The 11,414-nt window shown below is 30.7% G+C and overlaps 1 protein-coding gene across 1 annotated transcript; it reads left to right on the top strand.

Moving 5' to 3' along the window:
- Positions 1–320: 320 nt before the first annotated feature.
- On the top strand, positions 321–3,350 carry LOC116123633 (FCS-Like Zinc finger 10-like). Its single transcript, XM_031409379.1, has 3 exons — positions 321–501; positions 1,474–2,597; positions 2,692–3,350. The coding sequence occupies exons 2-3, from the start codon at positions 1,540–1,542 to the stop codon at positions 2,840–2,842; spliced, it is 1,209 nt and encodes a 402-aa protein (XP_031265239.1). The 5' UTR covers positions 321–501; positions 1,474–1,539; the 3' UTR covers positions 2,843–3,350.
- The last annotated feature ends 8,064 nt before the right edge of the window (positions 3,351–11,414 follow it).

Raw genomic sequence — 11,414 nt, 5'->3', positions numbered from 1 at the left:
TGTATAATGAAAGCACCATTTTATTTTGTTCTATGCTCTCAACTTAACCACACAAAATTTTATTTTTATTTTAGGAAATTTAATTTATCAATTTATTATTAATATTACTGATTTTTGTTTTTTTTTTGGGTCTGAGCGTTTTACAGGGAAGAATTTGTGCTTTGTTTTCTAAGAAAGAAATAAAGAGGAATATACATAGTTTTATACGGTAGCGTATATGACTACGTATTTTCTTTATTAATCATGAGAGAGAGAGAGAGAGAGAGAGAGAGAGAGAAAGAGGAGTATAACAGAAGGCTGAGTGCTTCACTGTGTCTCTGATTTTGATGCATGCAAGTGAAGCAAAAACTGAAAATGAAATAAGAAAAACAAAAGAGAAAGAAAATATGATTTAGAAAGCTTTGTGGCTTGTGCTTGACAAGTTTTTTAGCTTTGTCAATATTCATCTTTGTGTTCTGCATTTGGGTTTTGTTCTGTGAAATTTTCAGAGAAGAAAACCAGGTGGGTTTTTTATTGTTTTTTTCCAGCTTGTTGACTTGTACAGTGGTTCATTTGGTGTTTTCTGTGATGATTTAAGCAAGTGTTTGATTGATGTTTTTTGAGTTTCATTTGATGCATTTAAGGAAAATTTAACTAGTTTTTGATCAGGTTATTGCTCATTTGATTGTTGTTTTTATCTCCATTTAAGCAAGTGTTTGATTGATGTTTTTTGAGGTTCATTTGATGCATTTAAGAAAAATTTAACTAGTTTTTTATCAGGTTATTGCTCATTTGATTGTTGTTTTTATCTCCATTAGTGCTTGCTTTTGAAGTTCTGATTTTTTTTTTCTTTTCTCTTGGAGATCAAATGGGCATGCCTTTCTTTATGCATGATGCATCTGATCTTAGTTTTGTTAATTGGACATAAGCTGAAGTTGATTCTTTGTTTGGAATTAATGTAATCCGATTCTGTAAAAATTCCTTATTTTTCTGTGTTCAAGATTGTATTTTGGAGGTTATTTGGGAATTTTTTTGATTTGTTAACATTAGTGGTCTATTTAATGGTTATCATTTATTCCAATCCATACAAGTTCTATTTCCTTTTTATTTTTCAATGTATGATAAAGAATTTTCATCAGGGTCTAAGGATTGATTATCACTGTTTTTAATCTGCTTCACTGTAGTTCATTGTTGCCTGCTTATGGCTTAAAGTTTTGATTTTATCAATTTCTTGTGATTTTAGTGTTATCATTTAAGGTTCTGGGTATTGTTATCCCCCATGGTTACTCAATCTGAATGGTTGATCCAGCGTTCCCAAGGTGTTTCATGATTGGTTTTATGAACACATTTCTTTCTCTTTGAATCTGATATATCATTTTCTGCACTATTGAAATTCGTCATCTGGGCTGCCAGATCAAGTATTGTTGCCCTATGATTGTGGATTAATACAGTTATTCTCATTAGTTAACAATGTTTTTATGGAAGTTATTGCAGTAAGGAGTTGCTGGTTTTCTTTGAGGAGGGTTCAGTTCTTTTGATAATGTCGGGAAACGTTTATTTATGGTAGTTAATGTGATGGCTGATTCGGCTTCAGAGTCTTATGTTCAGTCTGACACTTTTGGCCTAAGGCAAATAAGTAGTTCAATTTTTGGTATTCCTGGGTTCCTTGTAGGACTTAGTTCGAAAGGTCCAACTGATTTGGACTCTGTTAGGAGCCCTACCTCTCCTCTGGATTTCAGAGTTTTTGCGAACCTTAGCAACCCATTTGGTGTTAAGTCTCCAAGATCAACATCCCAAAATGGCCATCAGAAGAAGTGGGATTGTAGTAAGGTAGGCCTTGGTATCATAAATTCTCTTGCTGAGGAAAACAAATCAAGTGGTGAAGTTCTTGAGTCATTAACAAGGAAGAATATCGTCTTTGGGCCACAGGTGAAGGCTAACAATCCTAATTCCTCGAGTCATTACCATGACTCAGTTAAACCTTTTATGAAATGCAGTTCTTTGCCTAGAAACTACATGATTTCTCCGGTTTCACAAACCAAAACTCCCAACGTCCATTTGGGTAGCTCAAATGGTGTTCTTGAGCATGGAGGATTCCCATTAGAGCCTGAATCATTAAACAGCTCTGCGCCTTGTTTGTTGGATTCAACAAAGCTTTCCTCTTCTCTAATCTGCTCAAATCAAAGCCCGAATATGAGTTCCAAAGCATTTTATTCAACAGATCAAACTACCACAGTGAGTGCACCGCTGGTTACTGACAGAAGTTCCCCAGTGGATATTTCTTTAGGCCTTAAGTCAAATTCTCTTCCGATAACCATTGGTTCTGGCAATGGATATGTTGGTTCTCTCTCTGCACGGGAATTAGAGCTTTCTGAGGATTATACTTGTATAATATCTCATGGTCCAAATCGTAAAACAATTCATATTTTTGGTGACTGTGTTGTGGAATGTCAAACTCATGAGTCGGCCAATTTTGACAAGGAAGAGCAACGGATTCAATTGCCCGAAGGCACTAGGGACCTGAAGGATTTAACCCCTTATCCATCTGATGAGTTTTTGAGCTTCTGTTACTCGTGCAATAAAAAATTGGAAAAGGGTGAAAACATTTATATGTACAGGTTTGTCTCAAATGCTTCATCATTTTCTCTTCAATTGTGTCTGTTTATATGGTGCTGTTAGCATTGAGGCAGTTGTTTCTTTGTTTTCTTGCAGAGGCGAGAAAGCATTTTGCAGTTTTGATTGCCGTTCAGAGGAGATTTTTGCTGAGGAGGAAATAGAGAAAAGTTTCAACAATTCCTCCAAAAGCTCTCCTGGATCAAGTTACCATGAAGATCTCTTAGTAATGGGTATGCCCATGACATAGTGGGCAGTAATTGTTTTTTCCCCTGCTCTCATGTCCATGAGTGATGAAGTTGTCACTGAGTTAAGTTTCTGTATCGTCATCAAACGCTGTGTATGTGAACCTGTTTGCGGCCGTGGATGATCACAGTTTAGTCGTGCTGTTTGTGGACTGTGTTTCAGCTTTCATGGTATGGTGAGTTATGGGAGGCAACAGCATCGAGTTTCATCCTGTGTCGGGATATAGATAATAATTTTAGACTGTTTTTTTTTTTTTTTTTCACTTCATAATTTTGAGTAGATGGGTTAGCAGTGGCCAAAAGCCCCGGCTCATCAGTTTTCTTTTCTTGTTCTCATGCTACCTTTCCCGGTTAGAGTTCATGTAGAATCCTTTCAGATCTATTGAACTCATTAAGAGATGTAAGCGGCATTCGCATGAGATTTGACATTCTATATCTTGTTATTACTACTTTTTGTATCTCAGTCCTGATGTTATGAATTTGATAATAAAAAGAATGATTGAAGTTTTACTTGCTGATCCTTTTTTGTATTTCTTAAGAAGACCGTGTTCTGCAGATTAAGATTTTCATATTAAAGTGGTAGTAGAAAAGCACCTTCCATAATATGAAAGCTGGCTCCACACTTAGCTTTCCAGTTGCTGATAACTTGTGAATTAAACTACCATTTTCTTGCTTTAGTGGGAATTTTTAGTGGGATGTTTATTGTTTGTTCTTCATCATTGAGAAGGAAAAAAGCATAAAGAACTGCATGTTTCTCTCTAAAATCATTTGAAAGAGTGCTAACAGCAGTTGCCTATAACATTTTTTGGCATGTTTTCAATCCTGTATTGGAAATATGATTAGTTTTTCTTTTATCTTTTTTCACGTTTCTCTTTTGTCAACTTCTCTCCTTTCACGTTCATTTACAGCCCATTTAGAGCCCCAAAAAGACATGCCTAACAACAAAGAATATATGGCATGTTTCGCTCACTAGAGACTAAACTCTTTTGAGTATTATTCTCAAATTCTGCATCTAGCATCTCCAAATCCAATGGATGACAGTCTGGGATTATGCTTGCAAAAGGGCAATTCAGAACCATTGAAAATGCAGTGTATATTTTAGTAATGTAGCATATTTGTGACTAAATTATCAGCCATTCTTTTGAAAAGGACCAATTTTAGTGTTGTCTTACTCATAATGAGCTTTAAAACCCCACATAGTTTCAAGTCAATGGCCAACACAAGAGACCAGCATTCAATTCATTGAACATAAAATGAAATAAATCTATTCAGATGTTACACTATAAGATAGCAGAGAGAAAGAAAATGAGAAATAAAATAAAATAAAGTGTAATAACCATGAACGGATAGAATTCACTCTTAAAACTAGTTTATAAGAGGAGGGTATTCATATGGGTTTACGTCGACCCATTTCTCAATCGGATGATTTCGTAGATCTCGACTCGAGATAGCAACTGTCCCCAAGCTTCATCGCGTCTTATCCATATTAAGGGTCATCCCCAATGGGTGACTTATTCTAATACCAATAGTAACAATTACAAATAAATAAAATTTACCTTTAAAACTTAATTGTAGATGCTTTTAGATTCCTTTATTGGGCAAGAAAGATGATGAACAAAATGAAGTAAGATCTAAACCAATATTTTGTTAGATTTGGGCGCTAAAATTTAAGGTTTGACAAGAGCCTGACACGTGGCAGACTATGCCTTTAGGCAGGTTGAGGTTTGAGGATAAAAGTGAATTTTTCCCACTTGGAAAATTTTGATTGGTGGATGTTCAATAAAAAAGTGCAAATATCCAGCTTATTGAGTGAAGTGTATTTTGAAAGGCTCCAATTTTGTGCTCATTTAATTATGTCATATTATCAAATTAATCTTTAATTATTAACCAAGTTTTACCATTATGTAGAATTAATTATTTAAGGATTTTTTTTCCTTCTATATGGGTTAATTATTTACCTAAAGAAACACCCAATAACATGATATTTATAAATGTAATGTTTGTTTAGATAAATAATTAACCCATATAGAAGGGAAAAAAAATCCTTATATATATATAAAGCTGAATACTCATATAGGTTGATCGACACGTGACACATTTTAGAAGCTCTAGAATTACTTCATTTTGACATATTGAATTGACAAACCAATCAAATTGCTCAATCTTGATATGTTGAATTGACATTTATTGCTCCATCTATAATTATTAATTAATTAAAAAAATAGAATATATATTAATAATAATAATAATAATAATAATAATAATAATAATAATAATAGTACAGGTGCTTTGCATTAACATTCTAAAAGTCTAACCATAATGACACCTTAGATTTGTGATTGTCATGTGGTTGAATTTTATTGGTAATGATGGAGACAATATTAATTAATGCATTGATATTGCAAAATCTAAATAAATAAATATAAAGATTGGATTATATAAGTATATTGTATTGATTGTATTAATAATTAATAATAATATTAATTATATAGGTGGATTGCATTGACATTCTAAAAGTCTAACCATAATGACACCTTGGATTTGTGATTGTCATATGGTTAAATTTTATTGGTGATGATGTAGACAATATTAATTACTAAATTGGTATTCCAAAGTCTAAATAAATAGATATAAAGATTGGATTACATAGGTGCATTGCATTGATAGTAAAAACATACATGTTTATTAATAATTATATAGGGCTATTGTATTGACATTGCAAACCTTTCTTCGTATTTGATGAGAATGCAAAATATCATATTTACCCCCCTTAATGTTTAGTCTTTTATACGTATTTGTTGCCTAAATGCACTCATTATTATTCTATTTTGATTTAGGATGCAAATGAAGGCGTTAATTTCAAAATGGAACTAATTAAGTTAATTTGGATAGTTTCGACACTACTTTGTAATCTGGGCATAACTCTCTCATCCGAGCTTCGATTGAGATGATTCGAAATGCTGTGGAACCATAAGAAATAGATCTACAACTTTCATGTTTTGAGTTTGGAGTGATACTCACTTTATCAAGGTTGTAATCGGGCTTGAATTTGACACACCTGCACTGCCGATGTCCTGGAGCATTCTGTCTTGTCATGCAAATCAATTGGGCAGTTTATTATTGGAGGATTTGAAGACATGTGGCACGCAAGTTACAGCTCTGAATCACCACTTTCCTATTTTATTTTAGGACTTTATCTTATTTTCAATTAATTAGAGTCAGATTAGGATTAATGTTATTTTAGGATATTAGAATATTTTTTTTAGGAGATTGAGTGGGATTCAAATACTTGAACTGGATTTTTGTTAAGAGGACCAGATTAGGGTTTTTGAGGGGGACCACGCCTCTCTCTTCTCTTCTCTGGAATTTTTTTCTTTCTTTTTGGAGTTTTTGTTTATGGCCATGAGAGGCTAATTTTTATAACTCTGTCGAAGGAAACGGAGGCCTCGGAATCAATAACTGTGAGATCTAATCCGTTTTATTTTAGTGTTCAATTTTATGCTTTGAGTATTGGATGTTCTTCTATGCTTATTTTAATGATTGTTTCATTTAATTTCTAGGAGGCCTACTAGGTTATTATTTGTTACAATCTATTGCTAAGTTAGATATCAAATCCGTAATTGTTTGATCCCTCTAACTTGTGAAGCAATTAGGGTTATTAATTTGCTGCGTCAAGAATTAGTAATCTTAAGAGGAACACTCGAATAAATTAAATACAACAGCTTGAGTTTGTATTGTTTAGCTTCATCGATCTCTATAATTCTTAAAGCTGCCAATAGATTAAATCTATAGAGCTTGTCTAGGGTTGTTTAATGGTAAGATTAATTAAGATCGCTTGTTTCCTAATTAATTACAATTAAGGAGAGATAGGAAAATAGTTCCAACGGTGAATATTCAAAGTAAGAATTGATTTACTTTTGCATCAATGATCAGTTGTAAGATTCCGATGGTGGATGTTGATGGATACCAAGTTTCGTTATATTAATTGATTTCGAATTGAATTGTCTTTGTTTTTGTTTTTGGCTAAGATTGTTTTCTGTTTTATTCAAAACCCCTCAGCCTTATTCACATCATCGAAAATTCAGCTAGACACTCTTTGTGGGATCGACCATTGCTTACCCTATTTACAGTTCAGTAGTTAGGTTAGGAAGGTTTTTAATCTTGGTTGCCTACGACAGTATTCAATTCGTATTTAATTGTATTGGCATTCGAAAGGTCTAAATACGGGGTTATAAAATGGGTATATGTTCAGTTGTGTATTATTGTAATATGTTAATTGACGTCAACAATACGTCTAGTCTTTTGTTAATTGTTTATGGTTCATGTCAGTTTGTGTCAATAATACGTTTATTCTTCATGATTTTGTTAATCAATGATTTTTTATTTATTTATGTTTTTGTTGTTGTTGTTTATAAGTCAAAGATTCATGAATTGGCATGAAATAAATGAAGGATGTCCGATTGACATTGTCAAATGAGTTGTTATTTTCGTTCTTCTGAACTGTAAGCATATCTTCTAACTATCTTAGTAAGAAATTGTAAGTATGTTTCATAACTATTTTAACGATTATTATTTGGTTGAATGATTGTTTTTGTTCGGTCAATCTATTTGAATGATTAATTTTGTTAGTCCTGCCAAACGGTAAGTGTATTCCTTAACAATTTTATTAATTAACTCTTGTGGATTTCATTTTCAGGTAACAGTTGTTATACGAATGAATAATTATTCCTTAACAATCTTAACATAAAGATCGATTAAATTTTGTTATGTTTGTTTTCAAGGATATGTTCATATACTTTACTATGATTAAATCGAGGATGATCCTTTTATCAGCTGAACTGTGAGTATGTATCATATCTATATTAGTATAAACAGTTCATTTGTGTTGAATATGTTTTCTGTAAAAACATTCATATATTTTAATTTGTTATATGAATGATTAATTGTTTATGTCCTCCTGATGTGCAAGTATATATGTTAAATAAATTAATTTTGGCTAATTCCGTTTTCCAATTAATAGGTGTTATTTGAAATATTTATTATTAGTCAAAATATGATAATCCCTTAAATTTGGGTATCATCACACGTATTTCGGTTTCCACTGAACAATCAGTACTAAATTGACTATAACTTGCTTAATAAAAATCCAATTAATGGGAGGATTGAATCTTTAGAAACTAAACAGACAATGCTTTAATATGATATACTATACGCTTAATTTGGATAACTGTAGCCCCACTGCAGAATCATTCATTTCATCATCACATACATTTCGGCTTTCATTGACCAGTTAGTAGTAAATTGACCATAATTTGCTCAATAAAAATCCAATTGATGAAAGGTTTGCATATTTAGAAACTAGATAGACATGACTTTAAATTGATATATTATATGCTTAATTTGAATAACTGTAGCCCTATTGCCGAACTATTTCTTTTATCATCATACACATTTTGGTTTCCCTTGTTTTTTGATTTCCACTGAACAGTCAGTAGTAAATTAGTCATATTTTCTCAATAAAAATCAAATTGATGAGGGGTTTGAATATTTGAAAACTAAACAGATAGGGATTTAATTTGATATATTATACGCTTAATTTGGATAACTGTAGCCTCACTACCGAACCATTCCTTTTATCATCACATACATTTCAGTTTCTACTGAATAGTCAATAGTAAATTGGCCATAACTTGCTCAATAAAACTCCAATTGATGAGATGTTTAAATCTTTAGAAACTAGATAGTGTATGCTTAATTTGGATAACTGTAGTCTCACTGCCGAACTATTCCATTTATCATCACACACATTTTGGTTTCGCCTGTTTTTTGATTTCCATTGAACAATCAGTAGTAAATTGGTCATAACTTACTTAATAAAAATTCAATTGATGAGCGGTTTAAATCTTTGAAAATTAGAAATATAGAGTTTTAATTTGATATATTATATGATGAATTTAGATAACTATATACCTACGGTCAAACCATTCATTTTATCATCACACACATAAAACCAATTCAATTTTAATGATGACAAAGCAAAACAAATATTGATATATAGTTTTAATTGTATCTGTTTTATCTCTTTTTGTTGCTATTTTTTTATGTTACATACATATATCGAAAACAAGTTGTTGCTGGATATAACAAATTTGATTTGTATCACAAATATCATATGATGTTTGTTGCTGAACCATGTAGCTTTAGTAAACCGTTTATAATATGTCAAACAATTATTATTATCCTTAAAAGAAAACAAATATTGATATCTAGTTTTAATTATAATTGTTCTATCTCTTTTTGTTGATATCTTTTTATGTTACATACATATATCATGAGGGGTTGTTGCTGAATATAACTAATTTCATTTATTTAACAAATATCAACTGATGTTTGATGCTGAACCATGTAGTTTTAGTAAACAATTTATTTTATCATCACACACATTTAAGTTTTCACTGAACAATCAGTAGTAAATTAATTATAACTTGCTCAATAAAACTCCAATTGATGAGAGGTATGAATCTTTAGAAACTAGACAGACAGTGATTTAATTTGATGTATTATGCGCTTAATTTGGATAACTGCAGCCCTACTGTCAAACAATTGATTTTGTCATCAGCACATTTTCAGTTTCCACTAAACAGTAAGTAGTAAATTGATCATTATTTTCTCAATAAAAATCCAATTGATGAGAGGTTTGAATCTTTAGAAATTAGACAGATAGGAATTTAATTTGATATATTATATGCTTAATTTTGATAACTGTAGCCCCACTTCCAAACCATTTATTTTACCATCACATATATTTCGGTATCCACTGAACAATTAGTAGTAAATTAATCATAACTTGTTCAATAAAAATCCAATTGATGAGAGGTTTGCATCTTTAGAAACTATATAGACAGAGCTTTGAATTAATATATTATATGCTTAATTTGAATAATTGTAGCCCTACTATCGAGCCATTCCTTTTATTATCACACACATTTTGGTTTCTCCTGTTTCTTGATTTTCATTGAACAATCAGTAGTAAATTAGCCATAACTTGCTCAATAAAAATCCAATTGATGAGCGGTTTAAATCTTTAAAAACTAGAAAGATAGAGCTTTAATTTGATATATTATAGGATGAATTAGGATAACTATAGGCCTATTGTCGAATAATTCATTTTATCATCATACACATAAAACAAATTCAATTTTAATGATATAAATATTGATATGTAGTTTTAATTGTAATTGTTATATCTCTTTTTATTGATTTTTGGATTTATTTTGTTATTTGATATGTAGGTTTTGTGGGTTTTATAATTATCGTCTTTCTTTAGGATGCTATCATCAAATGTTTTTTCTGCGTGGTGGTCAATTCTAATTGCAGCAAATAGATTTGTGTCACAAAACCTTTATCTTCATGACTTCTTCAATACTTCAATTAAGTTGCTTCAAATTATACTGTTAGAGTTGTTATTGCTTTCTATGTGAGTTCTCTTCTCAATATTCTTAATTTTTTTTTAATTTCTAAAATAATAATAATAAAAATGATTCATTTTTTATTTTTAACAATCAAAATCAGTTTTTTCCTTTAGCTGTACAAGTCTCTTGCTTAAAAGTTCACATTTTTCAACAAAGTTTCTCTTTCTTTGATTGATTTATAGACTTATCAATAATACCCAGTGGGTTATCCTGCAAATTTTTTTGCTTTTCTTAACAAAGTTTTAAACTTTGGTTGCAGATTTCAAATGGTGACATGTTTGAGAAGAATCATGACGATATAGACTTTGAGTTCAATTTGTGGATATTTTATTTGTTGATTTTTCAATTATCAATTCAATATAAAAAATATATATTTAAAAGACAAAAAAAACCAATAATAATGTAAAAAAAATATAATAAACATACCCGCGCAACACAACTTGAAAATGAATATAAGTTATAGAAATTGCGGAAGGTCAGTATAAAATTTAAGTTTAAATAGTTGATTTTGATAATATTCATATGATCTTAAATATCATACACGATTCACTACAAAATATTGACATTGAATATCAAAGATATGTCTACAAAAATAATATCAATTGTACAAGGTGATGATCCTGAAAATATAATTAGACCATATAATATTCATGTGATCTTTTCAAGTTGGATGAAAAATTTAATGACATCTACCTATAATTGATATTAATAATTATATAGATACAATTATTAATTTTATCTTAACAAAACTTTGTATATATATAAAATTTATATAATTTAACAATTATTATATCGTAATCTAACTAGTTTATATTTAGCAACGCATGGCCCTTGTCTAGTTATAATATAATTTGGTATTCAAAAATATATTTAATTAATATGGGATTAATGAAAATTGCCTATAATTCTTCTTCTAACAATTTTAATTATTAAGGTTATTTTGGTCATTTCAGATATTATCTCGTGAAATCCCCAACTGAATTTGGAAGATAGATATCTCAAAACAAAAACAAGGAAAACACTTTCACTACTTTCATTTTATCTGAAATCTAAAAACAGAAAAACTAGAAGAGGAAGAGGAAAGCACACGATGAACCTTGTAGTG

The sequence above is a fragment of the Pistacia vera genome, unplaced genomic scaffold (assembly GCF_008641045.1).
Source record: "Pistacia vera cultivar Batoury unplaced genomic scaffold, PisVer_v2 Contig144, whole genome shotgun sequence".
Lineage (NCBI taxonomy): Eukaryota > Viridiplantae > Streptophyta > Magnoliopsida > Sapindales > Anacardiaceae > Pistacia > Pistacia vera.
This window is presented reverse-complemented; position numbering and strand designations above follow the sequence as displayed.

Bases quoted from the DNA above. Each gene is read 5' to 3' on its own strand.
- LOC116123633 (XM_031409379.1), top strand. From the start codon at position 1,540: ATGGTAGTTAATGTGATGGCTGATTCGGCTTCAGAGTCTTATGTTCAG. The intron at 2,598-2,691 runs GTTTGTCTCAAA...GTTTTCTTGCAG, and splicing joins GAAAACATTTATATGTACAG to AGGCGAGAAAGCATTTTGCA.